The 25,911-nt window shown below is 44.9% G+C and overlaps 2 protein-coding genes and 2 pseudogenes across 2 annotated transcripts; 2 read left to right on the forward strand and 2 right to left on the reverse strand.

Moving 5' to 3' along the window:
* Nucleotides 1–3,715: 3,715 nt before the first annotated feature.
* On the reverse strand, nucleotides 3,716–7,403 carry LOC136546566 (proteasome subunit beta type-1). Its single transcript, XM_066538543.1, has 7 exons — nucleotides 7,231–7,403; nucleotides 7,042–7,149; nucleotides 5,023–5,104; nucleotides 4,738–4,867; nucleotides 4,395–4,537; nucleotides 4,152–4,238; nucleotides 3,716–4,059 (listed from the first exon to the last, which is right to left on the reverse strand). The coding sequence occupies exons 1-7, from the start codon at nucleotides 7,269–7,271 to the stop codon at nucleotides 3,985–3,987; spliced, it is 666 nt and encodes a 221-aa protein (XP_066394640.1). The 5' UTR covers nucleotides 7,272–7,403; the 3' UTR covers nucleotides 3,716–3,984.
* Nucleotides 7,404–7,828: 425 nt separating this feature from the next.
* On the forward strand, nucleotides 7,829–11,000 carry LOC136546567 (probable inactive purple acid phosphatase 27; annotated as a pseudogene).
* A 1,606-nt stretch (nucleotides 11,001–12,606) lies between these two features.
* LOC136542133 (meiosis-specific protein PAIR2-like) lies at nucleotides 12,607–20,178 on the forward strand (annotated as a pseudogene).
* Nucleotides 20,179–20,262: 84 nt separating this feature from the next.
* On the reverse strand, nucleotides 20,263–23,716 carry LOC136542130 (putative pentatricopeptide repeat-containing protein At1g53330). Its single transcript, XM_066534427.1, has 2 exons — nucleotides 22,044–23,716; nucleotides 20,263–20,389 (listed from the first exon to the last, which is right to left on the reverse strand). The coding sequence occupies exon 1, from the start codon at nucleotides 23,662–23,664 to the stop codon at nucleotides 22,174–22,176; it is 1,491 nt and encodes a 496-aa protein (XP_066390524.1). The 5' UTR covers nucleotides 23,665–23,716; the 3' UTR covers nucleotides 20,263–20,389; nucleotides 22,044–22,173.
* Between the last annotated feature and the right edge of the window lie 2,195 nt (nucleotides 23,717–25,911).

Below are 25,911 nucleotides of genomic sequence, written 5' to 3' on the forward strand. Positions count from 1 at the left end.
TCAAACCCCGTCACTTGAGTCATCAAGATAACATTACCAACCCCCACAATTTCTTTATATATATCATTCATTCATTCAATACATCCGAGGCATCGCATATGCAGTTAAATGCATCACAACACTCCGTGCTATGTCACAAAGCGGCAGTTGCCTCATTCAACATGAGCAACGACCGACCAAGGTTCGAAGGCCGGCCCACGAAGGGCTTGAGGCCGCCTCGCATCAAATAGAGCTAGGGGAGAAAATGTAGATGAGCCCCGAGCGGCCCTCGCCCAGACTGCCCTGAAGCAGACAGGGTCATCTCAACCTTCTCGTTCGATCCTAACCTCTGCCAAACCCACAAAATCTCCATCGAGGGGAGGCCAGCGGGCTACCTGGGTCGGTCTTTGGAACGACCTAGGCATCTACCGGGTTGCAGGTTAAGGAACAGTGGAATATCACATGAGGGCTATGCCGACCCCGTCACAAACGATGGACCTAGATTTCACTCGATCATACCAGTTAGCGAGCTCACCGAGTGAGTCACTTGAGCCATCGAGGCAAGCGACATTAGCTCAGCCCCTCCAGTTGTGAGAAACCACGGAGGGGGTAACGCACAAAACTCAACCGACCTCTACCAAGCCCAAACAGGGCTCAGGGGCTCAAGACACCTAAAAACTGCCTCGGCTGCGTCCGACGTCAGGATCTACGAAGCTCCGTCTCGCCCGATCCCTAAAATTGCCTCGGCTACGCTCGACGCTAGGATCCATGAAACTCTGTCTCGTCCGATCCCTAAACTGCCTCGGCACGTCCGACACCAGGATCCACAACTCCGTCGTGCCCGATCCCTAAAACTGCCTCGGCTGCGCCCGATGCTAGAATCCATGAAACTCTGTTTCGCTCGATCCCTAAACTGCCTCGGCATGTCCAACGCCAGGATCCACGACTCCATCTCGCCCGATCCCTAAAAACTGCCTCGGCTACGCCCGACGCCAAGATCCATGAAACTCCATCTCGCCCGATCCCTAAAACTGCCTCGGCTGCGCCCGACGCCAGGATCCGCGAAACTCCGTCTCGGCCGATCCCTAAACTGCCTCGGCACGTCCGACGCTAGGATCCGTGACTCCATCTCATCCGATCCCTAAAAACTGCCTCGGCTGCGCCCGACGCCACGATCCGTGAAACTCCATCTCGCCTGATCCCTAAAACTGCCTCGGCTACGCCCGATGCCAGGATCTATGAAACATCGTCTCGCCTGATCCCTAAACTACCTCGGCACGTCCGACGCTAGGATCAGTGGCTTCGTCTCGCCTGATCCCTTAAAAACTACCTCGGTTGCGCCCGATGCCAGGATCCGCGACACTCTATCTCGCTCGATCCCTAAAACTGCCTCGGCTGCGCCTAATGCTAGGATCCATGAAACTCCATCTCGCCTGATCCCTAAAACTACATCAGCATGTCCGATGCCAGGATCCACGACTCTGTCTCACCCGATCCCGAAAAACTGCCTCGGTTGCGCCCGACGCCAGGATCCGTGAAACTTCATCTCGTCCGATCCCTAAAATTGCCTTGGCTGTGCCCAATGCCAGGATCCGCGAAACTCCGTCTCACCCGATCCCTAAAACTGCCTCGACTACGCCCGACGCTAGGATCCATGAACTCCGTCTCACCCGATCCCTAAACTGTCCGCTGACAAAACCCCCCAGGCGATTCTGACCGAATCGCTCGGGGGCTACACCCGCGGGTGCGCTCATGCGCACCCGCTGACGAAACGAAACTTCTCCTGCTGGCAACACAAAAAAAACCCTAGACAATTCTACCTGAATCTCCTAGGGGTTCGGGGGCTACACCCGCGGGTGCGCTCGCGCGCACCCACTATCAAGACAAAAATCCTCCAAACGATTCTAGCCGAATCGCCCGGGGGCTCGGGGGCTCCTGTCGGGTTCATAAACCCGGGGTCCCTCATGGACCGACTTCCCAAACAAAGGCTCGGCCCAGCAGACAAACGTTGCGCAACTCATGGGTCGACCCAAACACCTAAAAATGACAGACCAGAAGGGTGTTCCAATCTCCGACCAGAAGGCCCCGCAAAGGAGGAACAACGCTCGCTTCCAACTCCGACCCGCCTCTCCGACTGGAAGGCCTGGCCAAAGAGGAACAACGCTCGCTTCCGACTCCGGCCCGCCTCTCCGACCAGAAGGTCTGACCAAACACTGCTTCTAAACTCTGAACTGCGTCTCCAACCGGGAACGCACCGAACCCCTGCTTATAGCTCTTCTCCGACCGGCGCAGTCAGAGACAACTAGGACCAACCGACCGAGGACTCCCGCTCGGCGAGGACCAGGAAACGTACAAAGCAAGTAAGGTAGGACACTCAAGTCAACCGCAAGACCGAGGACCATACCCTGTACACCTACAGGACAGTACCGACATGACATGTCAGAAGAGTGCCCTGCAACCTTCTAGGCATGTCAGAACAGTGTTGTAGGCGCCGACATTTGCCCTACAGTGTTGTGGGCGCCCGCAACAACTGCCATACCGGACGAGCACGGTAAAACCCCTCTAGGCATCAACAGTATGGCAGGCACCGACGTATGCCATACCAGAAGAAGACGACGCAACTTCCCACATGCATCTGTCATTAACAGTGTTATGAGCGCCTACAATCATCTTGTACCCGACGGCGTGGGCAACAAGACTTAGCATACGTACACTTTCTCTCTGTCGCTTGTAAGACCATCCCCTTCATCTATAAAAGGGGATATGCTATCTCCCAACAGATCAATACACAACAACTCGAACAACACACACAACAGGAGAACCACTAGGTTCAAACCTCGATCACACGCTCAAACACTTAGCACATAGCGGAGCTCCCGTCACTCTCGGTCCTTCAGACCAGAGCCCGATCGGACCTCTTGTACCCCCCATCTTTCTTCCTTCCGTTTGTAACTCCACAGCAAACTTCGAGCACCTGGGCTCAGCAATAAAGTCACCGACCGACTCAAACTGGACGTATGACACGTTGCCTGAACCAGTATAAACCCTATGTCATTGAGTGCTAGGCCACCTCCGATCACAACGTACAACAAAACTATAAATATTTACGTGCTGCACCGACACATACTCTATAATATGGTGCCTAGCTTGAAATTGTTTGAATTTTGATAGTCTCATTTTAGTGCTTATTTGCTAATAAAATCTTAGTATCTATTATAATTAGTCAATGTGGATCGTCCAGACTACGTAGAAGCATTAGTGGATCGTCCTTAAAATTACTGTTATTCCTCCGTTGTGAAAGGTGTGATCCAAAGAATCTTATATCTCCTAATTTTATATCTATTCCCTTTGTTCTAAATTATAAGTCAGTTCTCTTTTACTACTCATATAGATAGATTAATGTATAAGTGTGTAACATAAACAATATAGCTAAAAAAGCCAGAACAAAATGACTGTAGTATAATATATTCTAATTGTAAGAATTTTAATTTTCTAGATATAACTTGATATAACTTCTATTGTACACTTAGATATAGATCTGTTCGCTTCGCTAAAATTTAGCTTATCCTAATTTATTGCGGGAGAAAAAACACTATTCGTTCATAGGGCCATACACTATATCTAGATGCATAATAGGAGCAATATATCTAAAAAATTTATAAACGTCTAATGATTTGAAATGGAGGGAGAATAGTATATAGAAGTTAAAAAGCTTGACTTTTTAAAGACATAAGGCAATTTGAATCTGAGCGAGTAGAAGAGATCTAAAGAGGCTTGTGACATTTCGGATCGATCCCCTCATGTCAGGCTCCCAACCAACCAATAAGTACCGCTTCAGTATCCATGCAATTTGTTTCGACAAAAAAACAAGCTGACTGAATCCTGGTACAGTATAGGCAAGTAAACACAAGTGTTTCTATGAAGCAACAGCTTTAGACATAAACCTCCAGACAAGGGAACAAGTTCGAAGCAAATGGCAGCTGCAGCATTACTGAAGCAAGAGGCTTAGTCCTTCCTCAGTTCGATGTACTCACGCTTAGTACCGGCTTTGTTAATGACAACAATTTCCAACTTGTCCCCCTGCATATTTTGCATGTTTGTGGATCAGCAGAGTGGATATATATCGAAGAGAAACAGGCGCACAATTTTGGCAATGAGCAAATGCAGCTTACAGTGTAGATGTCTCTCTCAGTTGCAGATGCGAACACATCCTTAACCAGATCGATGGCCTCTGACTCCGACAATGGTGTGACAGCATCCTGCGCATATTGAAAAGATTCTTAGGCTATCTGCTGTTATCATTATTTCTAGTCACCATTCACTTATATATGTGAATGCATATTTGATCAAATTGGTGCTCATTGTACAGAACCACTGCAAGAAACACACAGAAGATATAAATGTGCAGGGTTTACCCTGGCAGGGAGTAATAGAGGACTTGGTGATTTTAGTTGATTGTCCAGGACTGGCATGATCAAAGTAGACCCCGTTCCCTGAGCACTGTAACCAGTTCTCTCATAGGAACCTACTGCATCATAGGTGAAAACGCATCCTTTCCCTGTGCAAGTACACAACATGTTTTTTTGAGTGTTCATCAAATAAGAAATGTGAGAAAGTAAAGCAACAAATCTTCAGCCTGTTCGCTTGCTCGTAAACGATCGTAAATTTCCAGCCGGGAACAGTGTTTTTCTCTCACACCAAACCAGCCAGCAGTAAATAATCCACGATACGATACGGCCTCTCGAACAGGCTTCTTACCCTCACTGTCAAGCCCACCGAGCACATTGAAGGCATAATATGGGAAGAAGCGCTTGTAGTACAGGGTATTGGAGAGGAGCTGTGCCATGGCGGGGCAGCTCATCCTTTTATTATGCTGGTGTTGGTATAGCTATATACAAACAAATGAAAGACAACATCGCATCAGTGCTGGCGCAGTTTATGGCGCTTGATATAAAAGAATTGTTTGATATTAACAAAAAGGATGATAGAATGAACATATAAAACAATTTAGACGCTGATAGGAGTTTTAGTTGTAAATTTTACCAATTCTCTGGCAGCTAGGTTCTTGTGCAGAGCCTTAATATCACCTTGAAAGCCAGAAGATGCTAGTACACATTTGTCAGCCCTACACACATGAAGAGAGAATCTTTATTCTTAGGCACTCAGAAGGGAAATCACAACCTAAAAAATACATAACACAGGAATCAAGGTTACAAACGTCTATGTCACTGTAACCACTAGCTGAATGTCAGGAGAATGGACGCCATGAGGTAAGCATAGATGGAATCACACCCCCAACAAACCATTTGGCGGTCCTAACCTCACCCCTTCTCTTGTTTTCTTTGCCACCTATGGGCTCATCGGTACACTACGTGTTTAATTGTACACATATGGCCTATACAGCATACCAGGGCTCTGCTTCATGCTGAAGAGCGTAGGGAAGCATCTAATGACATTTTTTTTGCAAACATTGACAAAAATGGTGCTCCCACCATTCCAAATTGCCCATATTTCTGGCTTTTCTATATACGTAGCTTTTACTATGTATCTAGAGATAACGTATATCTAGGTGCATAGCAAAAGCTATGTACCTAGAAAAGCCAGAATGACTTACAATTTGGAATGGAGGGAGTAGCTGATAACCATCTTTCTCATAAAGTACAGAATAATCAAAGAAAGCTTAGCAACCTCAGCGCAATAGTGACAATACTGGTGAACAAAACAGAATTGAGTTATACTATATGCACCACTGACTTTCATTAAGGTTTTTGTTGTGCGTCTATGGGCATTCAAGCAAAGGACAAACAAGTTTGCAGAGCAAAAACCTTTAAATTGAAAAGTATTGGGTTATAATCAACAGTAGCCATCAGACGCTCTTCCACACCACAAAGTTTTAGCAAAAGAGGCTAACCCTAAAACTGAGCATAGAAACAAAGATCCCAACCATCTTTAGATTGATCGTTAGTAAGTCATATGTATATCAGTAGCGATACAAACCAGTATGTAGGTGTACATTTAACATTATCCAACAACACTGACCAAATAAGCGTGGTACATCAAACCAAAGCCTGCCAAAAACAAACTATACGCAAATAGGACAACTGAACTGCATCTTATGAACAACTGAACTGCATATTATGAACAACTGTTAACAAAAAGACTGTTTTAAGAGGTGACAGCAAGGTTCACTGTGACATTTTTTCCACAACAGGGCACGCCCGAATTTCATCACCCCTAATTAAGTATATCAATACCATATGTTGTGGGCCCAAGAGAATTCTATATACTTAACAGCCACAAAAGCAACGATAAAACAAATCCCCTAGAATATAGAGGGCTCCATTACTTCTAGAACCAAACAACTTCACTGTCTGGAAACAGCACCAGCAAACCACACAATTGGCAGCTATTCTCACTGTAAATCTTGAGGAGACAAATCGGTCAAATCCAAGCAATTCGACCAATATATAAGTAAACCTAAATGTCAAGCTTACATCTCCCTTCCCTAATGATGTGTTAATGAATTGCTCATCTGCCAAAACCAGAAGTTTGTTTAGCAAGGAATGTTACCCTTCTTATGCAGAAAGCAGCATCTAACATATTGTTCTATGACGATCTAGTCATCTGAATGAAAGAGCAAACACAGGACATAAAGCTAGGACTAGGAAAATGAACCACATGTAACCCAGTGTGCTCAGCATTATTAAGGTAAGCAGATTGATGAACTAAAAATCATACCACAGTAGCAAGCCAGTCAAACATTATCGTTCACAAAGAGCATACTGAACAAACTAGCCATTAACGAAAAACTACCAGGCAAACGGAAAAAAAAAAACTAACAAAATGTAAGGTATTTCCCCATAATTTCGGACCCAATCCTCCAAACACCAAACCCTAGCTAAATCCACCAGTGGCAGCACCAAATCCTGCTACGAATCCAGCCTTATACCACCCAAGTATTTGAGCCCACGCCACATTAAAATCCCACTCGTGTCTCCCAGTCCAGAAACCCTAAAGCCCAGGCGGACAGATCGAAGCACGCGACTGGGTTCAGGGACTCACAGGTCGCAGATCTTGGAGTGGTCGCGCGTGAGGATGCTGTATCCGACAGAGAGGCGGGTGTCCGCCGCGACGACACAGTAATCGGCGCCGGCGATGGCCACGCAGGTCCTGCAGGACCAAACAGACCCTCGTTAGAGAACACATAGGATACGGCCAGCAGGCGAGGTGGGAAGGCGGCAGGGAGCCTACCCGCCGTTGTTCTCGTAGACCCAGTCGCCGCGCCTCGACATGGCGGTGGTCGGAGTGGGTTCGCTGCGCGGGTTGCTGGTAGTGGAGTCACCGGAGTTGGAAACACGGAACGGAACGCGAAGTGGAGGAGCAGCGGACGCCGCCTCCGCCTTGCGTTTTGTTTCTTCCACCTTGATCCTTTCTGGGCCGTGGTCCGTGGGCCGAGGTGGTTTGGGGTGATACATAGGCCTGGTTTAGATTGATGTTAGAAATCAGTATAGGGTAATGTAGCACTTTCGTTTGTATTTGATAATTATTGTCCAATTATGGTCTAACTAGGCTCAAAAGATTCGTCTCGTAATTTACAATCAAATTGTATAATTAATTATTTTTTTATCTACATTTAATACTCCATGCATATGTCTAAAGATTTAATACTCCATGCATTTGAAACGCGTACTGTAACAATCTACCGTGCTCCCCTTTTTTAAAAAAACTACCGTGCCCAGGAGTCGTGACGAGTCAAACCTACCTGCCATCGTACTGCGATCTTCCTCTAGACCTCTACCACGTACGTACCTCGTTCAGCATCCTCTCCTTAGAGGAGTCCATCGAATCGATGGGGGCACACGTGCTGCCGTGCCTGTTCATGGCGGCGGTGGCCGTGGCCTTGGCAGCGCTTATGATGACCACCGCGGCGGCGGCCGTCACAGTGGAAGGCTCGACGACGGACAACATCCAACCGCTGTCCACGCTGAAGATGCAGGGCGCGCAGGTGGCGATGGACTCCGCCGCCGTCATCCACGCCTCCCCCGATGTGCTCGGCAAGAACGTGAGTACACTGTACAAACGTAAAACGTGTTGTTGGGTTGGGAGTTCGACGCGCGAGGCCTCGCTCATCAATGTTCTTCTCCTGGATGGCCCGGCACGCAGGGGGAGGACTCGGCATGGGTGACCGTCAACTTCGCCGCGCCGGCGCCGTCCGATGGCCACTGGGTCGCGCTCTTCTCGCCTGCCGACTTCGGGTACGTAATACTGTAATAGGCTCATCCCGTCAGCTCAAGGTCGATCACTTGTTGGCTGTCATGATGAAAATTCCACACGGCCGTCGGCCGATCTGGTGCAGTTTGAGCGTCGGAGGTGGCGCAAGCACCAATGCAGAAGCAGGGGAAGAAGGCCCTGCAGCAGGGTTACCCACGGCGCCCGTCAAGGTCGGTTGTCACGGGCCCCCAAAGTTTTTTTTTCACCTAAAAATTCTGATGGAGAGTTTAACCATGGTCAGGTCTCAGTACCTCACTGACCTTGGCTGATTTCGTATTTGGTGCAGTACATGTTTGCCAACATCTCGCCTAGCTTCATGAGCTCCGGTGGCGGCAACATGAGCTTCCTGGTGATCAACCAGCGGTCCGACTACGCCTTCGGTCTGTTTTCCGGTGGCAAGGACAACGTGAGCTCACTTCTAGTCACTACAATACAGACATAATACACGGAAATTGAACGCTGCATATTTGAATATGATCTATCTCGGATTGCATCCTTGGAGGGATGAATGTGCTGCTCGTGCTGTTGCTGCTGCTGCTAAATATCTGATACACCTACCCTTAATTGCAGCCTAAACTCATTGCGGTTTCAAACAAGATCTCCTTCGCGAACCCGAAAGCTCCTGTGTTTCCACGCCTATATCTCAAGGCAAAGAATGGAACGAGCTGGGCTTACTTAACGTTAACACACACTATGTATATGCTACAAGCCTACATACAATTGTAGCACAATTTCTTTTTCTTGTTTGAAAAAGGTCGTGCACGTAATCGCCATTTTTAGTAATGTGATCGTGTGATTTTAATACGATGCAGATGGCTGTAACATGGACAAGCGGGTACAACATCAACGAAGCCTATCCCTTTGTAGAGTGGAAGATGAAGGGAGAGGAGAGTTCGAAACGAACGCCCGCTGGCACCCTCACCTACACGCGGAGGTACTTGTGTGGTATAAATTAAGTACCCTGTTTGTTCTAAATTATTGTTTCTTCTGAATTAATTTTCTCTAATTTTGACTAAATTTTAGAATACAAACTATATAATTCGAAATCATTCCATTCAAGTTGTGAAAAAGATAGTTTAGGCCTCGTTCGTTTCACCTGGAATGATCACCTGGAAAAAATCCTGGCCGGAATGCTAGCTAAATTTGTATAAACTTTATCAGTTGGATTAATTCCTAGGGTGATTCTACTGTAAGCGAACGGGGCCTTACTGTGAAGATAAAAAGCAAGTAATATTACCAGTAAAAGTAGACTTAGATGCACGTTAATTTACATTCAGATTGAATGCTGGATGGTTAAGTGGTGACGATGTTTTACTGAGACGGAAAAAAAAAAACTGCAGGTAAACCAGCAAATGCGGAAGGATACAGAGACCCTGGCTTCATCCACACAGCCTTCTTGAAGGACCTGTGGCCGAACAGAGAGTATGGCCAAACTAAATGTGCATTCCCTTTAATTTGTTGCGCGTACTTACAAATTAAATGAGTGGTTTCGGTAGTTGAAATCATGCTATTCATGTTCAGGTATTCGGATCAGATTGGGCACGAGCTACCAGACGGAACCGTGGTGTGGGGCAAGTCGTCCACCTTCCGTGCATCGCCTTTCCCTGGCCAGGACTCGCTCCAGCGCGTCGTGGCCTTCGGTGACATGGGACTCGTAGGAATTCTGACCAAACTTTTGCAGATTTATTTATTTTCCTTTAGTGACAGTACAACAGTCAGCACGTGTAGATGACAATGCATGCGCATTTTTCACTTGGCAGGGGCAAAGAGATGGAACCAATGAACTCGCCGGCTTCCAACCCGGTGCGCAGGTGACCACCGACCGGCTGATCAAGGACCTGCCCAACTACGACGCCGTTTTCCACATCGGTGACCTCTCCTACGCCAATGGTTTCCTCGCGCAGTGGGACCAGTTCACCGCGCAGATCGAGCCCATCGCCTCGAGGGGTGCCGTACATGGTGGCAAGGTTCGTTCGATCGATCTATCCCGATCAGTCGCCCCTGAAGCTAAGAAGGCGTTTATTTGTGCACCGTGCAGCGGCAACCATGAGAGGACTTACCATGACACGGGGGGTTTCTACAACGGCAACGACTCCCACGGCGAGTGCGGGGTGCCGGCGGAGACCTACTTCTACGTGCCGGCGGAGAACCGGGGCAAGTTCTGGTACGCGGCGGACCACGGCATGTTCCGGTTCTGCGTCGGCGACACGGAGCACGACTGGCGGCCGGGATCGGAGCAGCACGCGTTCCTGGACCGGTGCTTCGCGTCGGCGGACCGGAAGCACCAGCCGTGGCTGGTGTTCGCGGCGCACCGCCCGCTGGGCTACTCCTCCAACGACTACTACGCCACGGAGGGGTCCTTCTCGGAGCCCATGGGGTGGACGCTGCAGGGCCTGTGGCAGAAGCACCGCGTCGACCTCGCCATCTACGGCCACGTCCACAACTACGAGCGCACCTGCCCCGTGTACGAGAACACGTGCATGGACGGCAACAAGGACAAGGGAAGCTTCTCGGGCACCATGGCCAGGCTGCGGGACTACTCCGCGGGGCCGCGGGCGCAGTGGAGCGTGGTCCGGGACAAGAGCTTCGGCTACGTGAAGCTCACGGCGACCGACCACTCGTCGCTGCGGGTGGAGTTCATCCACAGCGACGACGGAGCCGCGCACGACGCGTTCAACATCACCAGGGGCTACAAGGACGTCCTGGCGTGCACGGTCGACAGCTGCGTGCCCCACACCTTGGCCAACTGACCAGCAGGAAGGGAACAAGTTTGATGCAAGGCTCAGTTTGGATCAGAACTTCAAATTGTTCGGGTCATGAGAGGGGTCAGCCTGACAGCCTTGGTGTACGAAATGTTAATTTTGCTCTTGTGTCCAACACGAGGACATTGAGACGAGAAAAAATTCGATGCACAGGCACATGACCAAGTTGTCTTCGTTTCTTTTTCTGAATGGCAAGATCGAACCATGGGCAAAATGGGCACCTTTTTTGAATATCAAGACCGAACCAAGAGCAAAATGGGCGCTTCCGAGCCCAATACTGCATACTATATGCTGGTTCAAGAATAATAACTTTAAAAACAAAGGAAAAGTTTGAAAACTTACTAGCAAAAATTGAAATGCCTTTCAAATGAAACCTTTCACTCACCTATGGCCTTACCAGGTTAACATTACAAAGGCTATATCCAAAACGAAGTAGACTTCAAAGGCTTGGTGGTTGTTGCTAATAAAGAAAAGAAAATTGGCAGTGTACTACCTCTGTCATGCAGAGAGTGATGTTTCGGTTTTGTCCAGATCAAAAAATCTTATGATTAATCAAGTTTATAAAAAAAAAATTAATATCTATAAAATCATTTTATCATAAAAAATATTTCATAATAAATCTTTTCATAATTATATGGTATCATAGGCAGGGGTGGATCCAACGGTGGGGTGGGGGGCTCAAGCCCCCTTACCCATACCGGAACAGTGGAACCCCTATGGAGCCTCCATGAATTTTTAGGTAAAATTCTATAGTGTAGGGGGGCTGAGACTTAAGATCGAGCAGCAGTGTTGTTCAGCCCCCCCTGAAATATTTCCTAGATCCACCGCTGATCATAGGTATTGTTTTTTTTTCTATAAACCTAGCCAGATTTAAATAGTTTGACTCAGGAGTCAAAAGTCAAAACAAAACTAGAATGACAGTTTTTGGGATGGAGGTAGTACTATAAGGTACATTATACATTGAACATGTAATATTGCAATTATCAATGAATTTGAATGTGTAGTAACTAAGGGCCTGTTTAGATTCCAAAAAATTTTGCGCAGTACCCGTCACATCGAATCTTGCGGCACATGTATGGAGTACTAAATGTAGACGAAAAAAAAACTAATTGCACAGTTGGATGAGAAATCGCGAGACGAAACTTTTGAACCTAATTAGTCCATAATTAGACACTAATTACCAAATACAATCGAAAGTGCTACAGTAACTAAAATCCAAAAAAAAATCGGATCTAAACGGGGCCTAACAAACGTTGAAGATGGATCAAACGAGTTACATGCATGGTAAATAAACGATTTTACATACAAACGTTAAACTGATCTAACTTTTTGGATCCCAGTACGCATTGGCAAGTAATATTATGAGTTAACAAAATCTTTTTAATGTGCAGGGGAATCCAATGCAAAATCTCGCACACAGAGTAAAACCTGATGAACCACGCGTGTTTCCAGAATTTTCAAAATTTCAAACGAAAAGACGTCCTCCTCTTGTCTTCTCGTCCACGTACGGCTCTGCCCCACGCCTGCGGGCTGCGGCCATCAACCCCACTCTTTATAAGTACCCCACAAATCCCGCACCACACCATTACCACCCTCCTCTCCCCACTGCCTCATCCCGGCACACGCGCGCCGCGCAAGCAGCGCAGACCCGGCAAAATGGTGAGCTCTCATCTCTCAGCCTACACCGTGCTTCGCATCCTTCGCTTGTAGGGGTGTGTGTGTGCCCTGATCGTGGTTGTGCCGCTCCGATGCAGGTGATTGCTCAGAAGACGAAGGAGGCGGAGATCACCGAGCAGGATTCGCTGCTTCTAGTAAGTCTACTCCTCGTCTCCTCGCCCTTCTCCGCGTCAACTTCAATTCCGTGCGATTCGAGTGGTTTCGGGCGGCTCCCGGCCGATCGAATCGTTGTTGTTAGATCGAGATGTTCGTGATTTCTGACCCGTGTTTGCACAAGGGTTTCGTCATGGGCTTGTTCGATCAAATTGGGGTCGATTCGAGCATTTGCATGCTCGCGTATCAAGTTGGTTTGCATTTGCGGCGTTGTTGGTGGATTTTGTTTCTCAGTTTTACACGTTTCGCGTGCGTGGATTGAGCGCGCTTGATGCTCGAGCAGTGGGGTTTTGGGGTCTCACTGGTCTCTGCTAGTTTCTCCTCCCAATGGTTCTAGTTTGGTCGGTTCGGAGCATGCTCAGTAGCTTCTAGATAACTCAAATTACGTTTCGTCCCTAGTTCTCCGCGAAACACTCTCGAAATTGTGGATAAATTTGGCTGTTCGGATGGATTTCATGGCTGGTACACATGTATTTGGTAGTTTTTTTTTTTCTTTTCTTGCTGCTTGGTTGTTCGAATTCCTTCACTGATTTAGAAGCGTCGCCCCGGGTCTACTAGGTTCCTGGTCGATTCGGTCTAAAACTAGTGCGGAACTTCTCTTTTGTTTGCGGTCTCATTTCTGTGGTTTTGGAACATTGCTAGAATGCTAGCTCTTGAACTAATAGAAGAAGGTGGTGTTGGTTTTCTAGTTTTCTGGTTGATTTCGGCGATTCTAAACATTGATTCCAGTAAATCGTCTCAACTTGGTTGTTGGGAAGTAAGGACCTGTTAATTTGCGTTTAGATCTCAAATCAGTCTGCATTGCATATATACATGCCTATCATTTTTTTTTGGTGCTTACACTGTTTCTCATCGTTTCATTTTTCTGAGAAATTAGTACTTCTGATGGCTGCAAATTATTTCTCCAGGAGCCTCTAAAAAATTATCAATCAATTTAATACCCACTCAGGTTGTGTTGATTAATTTAGCCCTCCATCGCGATAATTTTTGTGGATTGAGGAGCAGGTTTCACTAGTACCAATTTCCCCTTCTTACTTATGTTTGCACGTGGGATAGTGACATATTTATGTCCTAACATATCTTCAACAGAAACACAGCTTTTATTTGATCTTTAGTTCGACAATATCAGTGTCCATGTTCATGGCAGTACATATTTTGATTTCTACTTTGGGTTTGTAACAAAAAGTACATATTTCTGCATTAGTTTTTTGGGATCATAAACTCTTGCACAGTTTCTAACTGGATGCTGCCTTGTATCAGAATATACTCTGCTGTGGAATCATAAGAGCTTGTTAAGCCTTTCCTAGTGTGCTCTAGCAATATCAATTTCTTCTATGCGTTACAGCAGAGTTCTGGTAACCATATGAAGAATAACAGCTGTGTTCAATAATGCTTGGTTTGGTATAGCTGCATTATCTACTTGAAAAAGTTGTGTGGTTTACTTCCAATTAGATTACTCTTGTTTGTGTTATCCTATACCTTTGTGTATGTGCAATCAGTTGCAGTTTATTTGGAATGCTTCCATTATGTTTCCAGAATGTGATATAATTTTGGATAGAATTCTGGATGTGTGATGCTTTTAGCTGCAGTTGCATAATGCTTCGAATCATCACAACACCATTTATATTACAGGCATTAGTTCACTTTCGAAGGGCGGACCTGGTGCAAGCGGTAGAGTCTTACCGCCTGTGGCCAGAAGGTCCCGGGTTCGAATCGCGGTCTCCTCGCATTGCACAGGCGAGGGTAAGGCTTGCCACTAACACCCTTCCCCAGACCCCGCACACAGCGGGAGCTCTCTGCACTGGGTACGCATTAGTTCACTTTCATATGTTCTTGAAAAATGTTTCATACAATCATACTATACATGTTTGTTTGTGATAAAAAAAAGTTTGTTGGTTGCCCCTCAATTTGTGTTTCACTGTTGAAAGACAACTCATCCAATGTTGTGTTCTTTTGGTGAACACTGTAGTCCATTCCGATTCTTTTTTTCAGGGGCTTCAACGTTTTATGAGTTGATGGTTGTTCAATGATTTCTTTCAACATGTATCTGGTGTGAGAAATCATAAGATAGCCTGCTTTTTGTTTGGATATTTCTGATAACATGATGTTACTTTTATCCAACAGACAAGGAATTTGCTCCGGATTGCCATATACAACATCAGCTACATCAGAGGCCTATTCCATGAGAAGTACTTCAGTGATAAGTCGGTTCCAGCACTAGGTTAGAATTGGCAATAACTTCAAGTATAGTATCTATGTCCAAATCAACAGCTGCTGTCATTTTACCTCAAAAACACTTATATTGCTGCAGAGATGAAGATTAAGAAGCTGATGCCAATGGATGCTGAGTCAAGGAGACTGATTGATTGGATGGAGAAAGGTGAAACATGTCCTGAGCTCATTCATTGTCTACTACTTAACAATTGCTACCTATCTCATTTACTTCTAAAAAAGTCTGTTGTACTTTGTTTGTTTTGGACATCGACATGATATGCACATCTCTCAATTTTTTTTCTAACTTACTTGGACAAATTGTCTTAAAAATTTAATAATATCATAGTACGTTTGAGGAAAATTCTACTTCTATGTATTCTACAACATATTATTTAAGAACAGAGGTTGTATGTATCGTGTGTGACACTATTGTCCTTGTTTTCTTATGTGATCAACTTATGGAATCAAACTTTTAGGTGTCTATGATGCTTTGCAAAAGAAATATCTCAAGACCCTCCTCTTTTGTATCTGTGAGAAGGAGGAAGGCCCGATGATTGAGGAGTATGCCTGTAAGTTTCCCCCTGTGGAATTGCATATCAGGTTGGATTGGGGGCTTCTTATGTGTTGTTCTTTCCCTACAGTCTCATTTAGCTACCCCAACACCAGTACCAAGGAAGTTGCGATGAACATGAGCCGTACAGGGAGCAAAAAGGGTAGTACTACATTCACTTCAAATGCTTCAGAAGTAACTCCTGATCAGATGAGGTACTCTCTTACCTTGGATGTTAATTTTCTTGCATGAGCATGCAGTCTTTGTAAACGAGCTATGTTGCATTCAGAATGTTATGATTTGAAACAATTCAACATTATGGTTTTGCTGTGTAAGAACATGCTGAACAATATGGGGTTAATTATCTATCTGTTGGCTATGATAAAAGTACACAGTTCTATCAAAACATGAACAGATTATACCTTTCAGTTCACTTTTATGTAGACCAGGTGGCAGGTGCCATATATTGCTCTTAGTTTTCTTGACTTGCCTTACAGAAATCTAGTAATGAAGGTCATCATCCTTGTATAATGGGGCTATAGTGCATCTGTAGATCAATTAATGTATTCATGTTTTTTATCCAATGTGCCTGTTGGGTGGGAAAATGACAATTTTAATATGTGATGATCATATCCTGATATATGGTTTTCTTTCAGGAGCTCTGCTTGTAAGATGATCAGAACGCTGGTTTCACTTATGAGGACCTTGGACCCAATGCCAGAGGAGGTATTTTCAGACATCGTGTAATTTGTTTAAGAATTTGCAATATATTGCGCTGATCTGAAACTGGGGTCTGTTCTTCAGCGAACCATTCTAATGAAGCTGCTGTACTATGATGATGCCACAGTGAGTATAACTTTTGTTCTGTTTATTTATTTGTCCATATCGATACTTGGGGTCTGCCACAGCAGATAACCTTGTTCTTTTGCTCTCAATAAATGAGGAGATAAATTCTCTTGTTCTTCTTGAATCTGTTGGTAGAAGTCAACCCAGCTTCTTTTTTCCATACTGGCAGCCTGAGGATTATGAGCCTCCTTTCTTCAAGTGTTGTGCTGATAATGAGGCCATAAATATATGGAACAAGAACCCCTTGAAGATGGAAGTGGGCAATGTCAATAGCAAGCACCTTGTGTTAGCTTTGAAGGTAAAGGGAAATGAGGCAGAAGGTCCTTTGACCTTTTATTTTTTAATTAAAGATGATGCTTCTCACAGTTTGTTCTCCTGTGAAGGTCAAGAGTGTCCTTGATCCATGCGATGATGACAATGTTAACAGCGGAGATGATGGAATGACTGTGGATAATGAGTCTGATCATGATGATGACTTTTCTGACACTGAGGTGAAGAACAAACAGATCAATGCTATGATATATTACTAGTGCCGTGGCATTAATTAGCAATCTAGTGTGTTCCTAACATAAAGATACTTAGGGGGTGTTTGGTTCCTACAGGAAAATTTTAGTCCCTGTCCCATCGGATGTTTGGATACATGCATGAAGTATTAAATATAGACGAAAAAAATAACTAATTGCACAAATTGTGGCTAATTTGCGAGACGAATTTTTTAAGTCTAATTAGTCCATGATTTGACAATGTGGTGCTACAGTAAATATATGCTAATGGCGGATTAATTATGCTTAATAAATTCATCTCGTAAATTAGTCTCCATCTGTGTAATTAGTTTTATAATTAATTCATATTTAGTTCTCCTAAATAGCATCCGAACGTCCGATATGACATGGACTAAAATTTAGTCCGGAAACCAAACACCCCTTTAACTCTATACCTATATAAATTATGTTCCTTTTATCTGAAGTGTTGCTTGACATTATCTTTGATTGTGTTAGGTTCATCCATCAAAGGTGGATCATTACGTCATAGCTCCTAATGGTAAGCATGTCCTCAGCTATGTTTGCATTTGCTGTTTCTGCAATTATTAATACAAATTTTCTAACAGATGGAAAAAGCAAAGGTCAGGGCACTGGTACTATTTCAGAAGGTATATTTTGTTTGTGTAGCTTCATTTGCAATGCATAGATTTATTCTTCCTTACTACTTAAGAGAGACACATCTTGTTAATTTAGTAATGTGTTTGTATGTCTTGGGTAACTGGGAATTTGATATATTATAGTTGTCCGTGCACATCTGCTCCTCTGACTTTCTATGTTTGCAGATGATACTCAAGATGCTGCTCATGAGGAAGAGCTAACTTCCCATGTAAAGGACTGGATATGCTCAAGAGACAACGGAGCAATTAAAGTTTCAGATGTCCTTTCTAACTTCCCCTGACATAGCAACGGTAATTAACTATTGTCCATATGTTGCTAGATTTCAAAGCAAGTGACAGACTTATCCTGGTACACTAACGCATGTAAATCAACCCATATTTGAAATGCACACACGAGTTGTATGGCCTATTTTTGACAACCTTTTGTTGAATATTTTGCAGGAATTGGTTGAAGGTAATGCAGGAAATAAAATCAGCCCTTCCTCGCTCCTGTTGAAGTCTTAAATTAGTAGCTAATGATTGATTTTTCAGATATTATGGAGAGGCTACTTAAAGATGGTGTAGTATCCAGGGCAAGCAAAGATGGTTATACTGTTAACCAGGTCAGCCTAATGGACTGCTTTTGTTTACCATATCTTATGATGTTATTCTCTTACGTACTGCCTTCACTAACAAGACATATGAACGTTTTCAGAAGACTGATCCAAAAACACCGCATATAAAGAAGGAGACCATCATGGCAGATGTACCACCAACTGAAGTAACCAAACACAACAATGGGGATCTGCTATATATGAAGGTGAACCTTCTTTGACCCCTAGATTTTGTCTGCGTATGTCACCTGCTGATATAAGATAATATTACAGGCATTATATCATGCACTTCCCATGGATTATGTGACAATAGCCAAACTTCAAGGAAAGCTAGATGGGGAAGCCAGCCAGAATATAGTCCGAAAGTTGATTGACAAGATGGTGCAAGATGGATATGTAAAGAATTCAGCTAACCGAAGACTGGGTAATTGATTGAATCTGTACACAGAAAGTCCTGAATGCATTATACAATTATAGTATTTTACTGAATGGTTCATCTATTATGTTTGTTTATTGGTGGAGTGGCAGTCCAGTGAGCTGTGTTTGAAGTAATTTAACTCACAATAAACTATTCTTAATCATAATCACATTTTCTACAAAGGGACAACTGAACCTGAAATAACTGCAATATGCATGGCGACCACTTGCATTATTTGAAGAATTCCTGGACAAGTTTCCTTGAGGTTGGAATCTGTTGTTTTAGTTAAAACTAAGACTTGTTTATGGAACTCATTGAGAATTATGCATCTCAGCTGGGATTTTGGCATTACAAGTTTACAACTTAATGTGTTAGAAGATAATGAGTCAGGATGCCTGATGTTGTCCAACTTCCAATATCAATCATCTAAAACCACTTGGAAAAATGGAATGATTCTACCGTGCTATGTGATACAGTGATACCCATTAATATCTTCTGTTTTTTTTTACTAACCATATTACCATGCTGCTATAGGCAAAGCTATCATTCATTCTGAATCTAACTAGCAGAAGGCTCCTTGAGATAAAAAAGATACTGCAAGCCAATGAAGGCGAACAGATGGCAACATATCATGTACCTATAAGATTGCTGTATCGCTAGCAGTATCTAACTGCTCATTGTGGCATTACATTGCCCTACAAATCAATTAAAATACTGCTACATTATGCAGGCCATTTACACCAATACAGAGCATGCTGAGCCTGAGCACAAAGTCCTCCTGAGAGGTAAGTGTTAACAGCAATCTGCATCTTCACATTACTTTGACAACAGAATTGGCATTGCCTCAGTGACATGATGCCGTCCAATTTCCACAGACCATGAAGTGAGAGATGGCTCCACGATGGGTTGCTTCCACTCAGTTGGATCTGATCTTACTCGTACTCGGGAGCTACCAGAGCTGCAACAGAATGTGTCCATGCAGAGCGGGCAAGAAGCTTCTGCAGTGGGTAAGGATCCAAGCAGGACTCCCACAAGTGTGCGTGAGGTATATACACAATCTGATCACCCAGTAGTCTAAGAAATGTTACAGACTAGGGTCTTTTGGTGATCTAAAATATTGTGTTAAATGTACTTGTCTGAAACTTTCTTGCAGCCGGCTGTACCTGTTTGTTCCCTGGAGAGTGGAGTGCTTGGAAAGAGAATCAAAAGGTCTCTAACTGGTGGAAGTGAGATGCAGTCTACCCAGGACAAGCGATCCAGGAAGGCTAGCATGGTAAACTCCGCATTTCTTCTCTGAAATGAGCATAAGTCACACATAACTTCAATCCTACAAGATCAATATGTTCATCTTATACCCAACATCACTACTGCATGACAGCATGAATGCTGAGCTGTAATTTTCCATGAAAATGCTGCAGGTGAAGGAACCGATACTCCAACATGTCAAGTGCCAAAACCCTCAGGCTTCAGTGAGGTGGGGTGACAGGAGTAGCTAACCTCAAAGTTGAGGCGACAAAGTACATATCTAAGTTCAGGTCCTTGTGCAGATAGACAAGTAGACAACTACAGCAGTCACTGCAGAAGTAGATTCCACTCCCTATGTTTTGCAAGGTAGACAGTTCCGCGATGTAGATTCCAGTCCCAATGTTTCGCAAGGTAGAGAGTTCCGCGATGTAGATTCCAGTCCCAATGTTTCACAAGGTAGTAAAAGTTGTACACATCTGTTAACCTGTTGCTCTTTTTTGATCTGGTGATGAGCATTCTCTTCTACAAAATCAAACAGATGTTTATTGACACAGAAATTGGACACATGAAGCTTCTGTTGAATGCATGATGATTCAATATATTATGGATTTTATTTTTTGAAGGGCGGGCCTGGTGCAAGCGGTAGAGTGTTACCGCCTGTGACCGGAAGGCCCCGGGTTCGAGTCGCGGTCTCCTCATATTGCACAGGAGAGGGTAAGGCTTGCCACTGACACCCTTCCCCAGACCTCGCACAGAGTGGGAGCTCTCTGCACTGGGTACGCCCTTTATTTTCTGTTTTCATGTTGCTACTGTTACACTCATCAAAACCTACCCAGGTATATGTTACACAACTCAATACAGCAATATGCTACATCTAAAGGAATTTAGGCCCCGTTTGGCAGGGCTTCACTTCACTAGTGAAGCCATTTTTTTTTTGCTTCAGCTCCACGAACAGTTCCACCGGTGGAGCTGAAGCGGTTTTGGTAAACCGTTTGGCAAAATGGCTTCCCTGTGAGAGCATGTTTTTAGGGGTCTGGAGGAGGAGCCGGGAGAAGCCACTTTTTTTGGCTCCATCCCACCCCAAATCACTGTGAGAGCATGTTTTTAGGGGCTTCACAAGTGAAGCTATTTTACTTTACCCGTTTGGTAGAAAACGGCTCCAAACGACTCCTGAAGCCGGTGGAGAAGCCCTGCCAAACGGGGCCTTAGAGCCATATACTCTTAGATCATAAGACAAAAACATCTTCCCTAGTGGAGCATGCCTCTAATTGGTGAACCGAGAATCAAGAATATGTTACAATCTTTCTCGTGATTCTTCCTACAGCAAACTTCTATTAACTTGTCCAACTCGAATAGTTTCGAGAGCATGGAAATTGGCAAAAGATGACCTGTCCCTCAGTTTTGTTATGTTATGTACACATAAATGTTCTATTTTGGAAAGGAATAAACTACTACATCATCTTCTCCTGTCCTATGCACTAAGGGGGTGTTTGGTATGAAGAATTGAGTTAGTACATCATCTACTCATTCCTCACTTTATTTGTTTGGTTTGTGGAATGGAATAGGACGATGCATCATCACCTCATTCCTCATAAGTCAATAATTAATACTAGTATGAGGAATGGAACCATTCCACCAAATTTGAGGAATCAACTCATGATGCACCACCTTATTTAGGATGGAGTGGTTCCTCAAACCAAACACCCTTATAAATCACCTTAGCTAATGAAAATGGAGTTATTTACAGAAGAGACCGGAGGAAAAGTGTGTTGAAATGTTAACAAGTACTCCCTCCGTTCACTTTTACTTGTTTCAAACAAGCTACAAAGCTGTTTGCAAGTCTAAATCATTTTTTTTTGAAAGTCGAGTCTAAATCATTGTCTCAAACGACAAGTGATAGGAGGAAGTATATTAGTACTCAAAAGAACACATTATCCTTATAAAAAACGCATTATTGTCCACAAGGGAACAAAATAACAATATATTTAGAAACATACCACAAAAACTAAAATATATATATGACCATCTATGTGCTAACATGAAGATTCTTTTTTTGCGATAGATCCATCCTATATTCGAATCTTATGCCAAATTAACTTCACTCAAATAAGTCGCACACTTAGATTCCATTTTAATCTTCCTCTGCATTTAATAATACTACCTGCAAGGAACTAACCTGAATTGGGTAAGACTACCTGCAAGGCAGCCTTGTACAACAGATGAACAAATTGGTTTCTTTAGAAACCATGCTTGCCACTTTTTCGCTAGTTCGCTACTCAATTGATCAAACCCACTATGGTGTCTAATCAAGCAATTCTTAAAGAATCAAGCTGCTTCTCTAGCCTCAACTCTGTGGGATCATTCAGCACACCACTTACAGCTTTCTCCCATCCACTTGACACCAAAGCATTCACCTTCGCTAGTCGGCACAACGCTGACTCTAGCAATACCACATCTCCTTCCTTCTCAATCCCCTGGACAAACTTCTGTGCACCATCCTTGCTTGGCGCAAAACCCTTGAAAACCATCTCATCCAAAACCTGGTTTGCTTCAAGAAACACCCCAGCAGCACACATCCCATCAAAGAGCATTCTGTAGGTCACCACATCTGGATGGCACCCCTGCCTTGGCATATCCTCAACCAATTCACTCGCATCCCGCCACCGGCCCAACTTGCAAAACCCTGCAACCAATGTGTTATAGCTCACTGCATCCGCCTTGCACCCATTCTTCTGCATGTCGTCAAGCACTGCAAATGCAGCACCAAAATCCCTCTCATCCTCACAAAAGCCTGCAAGCATCGCATTGTACACCACCCTATCAGCCACAATCCCTTTCCCCTTCATCTCCTCCAGCAATCCAACAACCGCACCTTTCCGTCCTACCCGGAACAACGCCCGCACAAGCGTCGCATATACAGCAGAATCCAGCACAAGATCTGCCTTCCCTGCCATCTCTTCCTTGAGTCTCACCGCGGCATCCACATCCCCTTTCTCACAGAGCCCCTTCATCAGACTTGTATACACATAAACATTCGGCAACACGTCGTACTGCGTGACCATCACTTCCTTCATCTCGAACGCGTCTTCCAGTAGGCCAGCATCGCACAGCGCGGCGACAAGGGTGCCGAACGTGACTACAGTGGGCGCGATGCCCCGTCGCAGCATTTCGTCGAACAGGTGGCGCGCGTGGTCGAGGGAGCCGGACGCGGCCGCCGCTCGCATGAGAATGTTATAGGTGCACGCGTCCGGCGGGACCCCAGCGTCACGGCAGACGGCAAGGAGGTCGCGGAGAGGGGCGCGGCAGGCGAGCAGGGCGTGGAGGAGGGTGTTGAGGGCCCTGGCGGTGCGGGGCCCGGGGAAGGCCGGGTGCGTGAAGGCGCGGCGCGCGGCGGCGGGGAGGCGGGCGCGGCCGTAGGCGGAGATGACGCGGCAGAGGAGCTGCTCGCGGGGCCGGGGACCCGAGGAGGAGGAGGAGGAGGAGGCGAGGCGGGAGAGGATGGACTCCATGGCCGGGAAGAGGCGCGCGGCGGCGAGCCTGGAGATAATGAGGTCGTAGCAGCGGAGGGAGTAGCGGAACGACGTCGCGGAGGCAGTAGGGCTGAGGAAGAGGCGGAGCGCGGCGGCGGGGTCCAGCTCGCGGCGGAGCGCCGCGGCGAGGTGGTACGACGAGAACTTGTTGCCCGCCATGGCAGCGTTCCGGTGGGGAACACGTGTTAGTGTGTTAGTGGACAACGCAGTGATGTACAATTGTACACGCAGGCCATCCACAGCAAATGCAGCTGATGTAAAGAGCATGCTGGTGCTGGGTCGACTGAGGCCCGAGCACAAAGAAACCTTGAGAGGTGAGTGCACAATCTGCATCTCCACGTTACTTGGACAACAGAAATGGCATTCATTCCAGTGGCATGATGCTGTCCAGGTTGTGTTTTGACAGTCGACGAAATGAGAGATGGAGCACCCCGAGCACCATGTTCATGTTGACTGTGATCTGGCTATGTTGTCGTTTCGGAACTCAGATGAGGCTGGGATCTGGCCCCTCGCTAGTTGATAGTTGTTGAAGGCCACAGTGGCATTGAAGTTGGGCGATCGATCGGTCGGTACGGGGTCTCCATGGATGGGAACTGGGATCGCGATCAAGCCTTAATTTCGCCCCATCTGGTTATGTTGCGGTACACCTGCTGTGCTAACTGATCCAGCTATGTTGTGTTGAATCTACTCTTTTCAAAGCAGGTTAGTATGGCCATCAACCAGACGGTCCACGATAGCAAAAAAAAAATTTGCAGCGTTGATTTTCCGATCTATGATTCACCTTTACCCCCCACCATTGCTTTACTGTAGCACACAGTGTCCACGTGTTATTGGTTGGAGGGGAAACCTCGCGCCGTGGGTGAGCAGCGTCGGCGGCCGCGGCCACTGGCTCCCTCCGCACGCACTCCTGCAGACGGTCGGTACGGCTCTGCTTTCCCTTGATTCGACCGCTTGCTGGTTTACTCCTCCCTCTCTATCCTTACTCTATTTGATTTTATCCTGCATCTATTGTTCTAAGATCAATTCCCCCCTAGGCCTACTATTCTCCCACTTTTCTCTTACCAATCTAACTGCCATTTTTTTTGTTTTGTAGGCTGCGACCCGCTGGGTTCCACTGGATTTTGAGAGCAGGCAGGTATTATGCAATAGACCTGAGCACATGACCATGTCTGTGATATTTGTTTGATTTCTTAGTGTAGGATAAAGATTGAGACCATGTACCGATAGTTTTTTATTTATTGTTTCCATTTTGGTCATGTACAATGATAAATACGGTTTCCTATTCCTGTTATGTTTTGCTTTGAGATAAATTGCTAGTGTTGTGATGATTGCAACATAAATTATGTTTGATGTTTCATGCAATTATCATGGTCTACCATTACGTCTCTTTTTTATGATTGAGGCAATGCTCACAACTGAACCAACCATCATGCCCAAAGTTGACACTATCTTTGTACCTGTTCAATGTTAGTTAAAGCAATGCTCAATGGTTGCATCTGTTTCGTGCATTTCTTCCTACCTCTTTTGCTTCGTGTAGTTTCCAGGCACCAAAGAGAAGTATTGTTTATTGCCTGTGATGATTTCTTTTTTTGTCTAATTTAATCGTTGCCAAGTTCATGATGTAAGAATTAATTTCGTACTTTCACCCTATTTGGTGGGGATGATCCATTAGAGAGAAAAAGGTAGATGAAAAGCAACATCAACCATCTAAAAATTATTGAGCAAGCAGCCATTAGAGAGAAAAAGATAGATGAAAAGCAACATCAACCATCTAAAAATTGTTGAGCAAGCAGTTGGCTGCATGATCACCTCATGGATAATAACACATAATAATGCGGTATCTATTTTTTTAGCCTTTCTGTTTGATTAATGATTTCAGGTAATGCTTAGGAATTGATAGAAGCATCTTTTGAACAATTAAGCATCTTGTGACATTTAGGGTGCCAAGGGGAAGATGGATATATGGAATTCCTTTTTAGGGTTGTAAAATTATTTATAAGTTCTATTTTGTCTATACCATCTTAGTTACCATGTTCCTATGGAAGAACCGTCCGAAATAACACGCTTTCGGAGGCGCTCGTCTTCCACTGGACACTAAGCACCCGAAAAGTTAGCTACATCGGACAGTTCCGTCGAGCCCACCCCAAGGGAGAACTCAAAACAATCCATGTTTTACCGCCAGGATCCAATAATGAGTACGAGCTTACAACACTTAGTCCTTTTCATACAATAAGAGTTCTTGGAAATTATTTATTACAATACCAGAGTTCATAGTACGATAATTAAACAACGAAATGAAAATAAACATCTAGCGAAAATGATACAAGGATTCGTCTGTACCCACCAGAAGAATCCTCCATATAAGAGCTACTCCTCAAGTTGCACCTGCAACAGGGGTAAAATAAACCCTGAGTACACAATATACTCATAAGACTTACCCGACTAGTGGGAATAGTTTCCTAACTCTCAAGGATATGATAAGAAATATGGGTTTGATGTTTTCTTTTGTTTGCG

Source organism: Miscanthus floridulus, chromosome 3 (genome assembly GCF_019320115.1).
Source record: "Miscanthus floridulus cultivar M001 chromosome 3, ASM1932011v1, whole genome shotgun sequence".
Taxonomy (NCBI): Eukaryota; Viridiplantae; Streptophyta; class Magnoliopsida; order Poales; family Poaceae; genus Miscanthus; species Miscanthus floridulus.

Bases quoted from the DNA above. Each gene is read 5' to 3' on its own strand.
- LOC136546566 (XM_066538543.1), bottom strand. From the start codon at position 7,271: ATGTCGAGGCGCGGCGACTGGGTCTACGAGAACAACGGCGG. The intron at 7,150-7,230 runs GTAGGCTCCCTG...TTGGTCCTGCAG, and splicing joins GTCTACGAGAACAACGGCGG to GACCTGCGTGGCCATCGCCG. The intron at 5,105-7,041 runs GTGAGTCCCTGA...TCATGTGTGTAG, and splicing joins CACTCCAAGATCTGCGACCT to GGCTGACAAATGTGTACTAG.
- LOC136542130 (XM_066534427.1), bottom strand. From the start codon at position 23,664: ATGCTCTTTACATCAGCTGCATTTGCTGTGGATGGCCTGCGTGTACAA.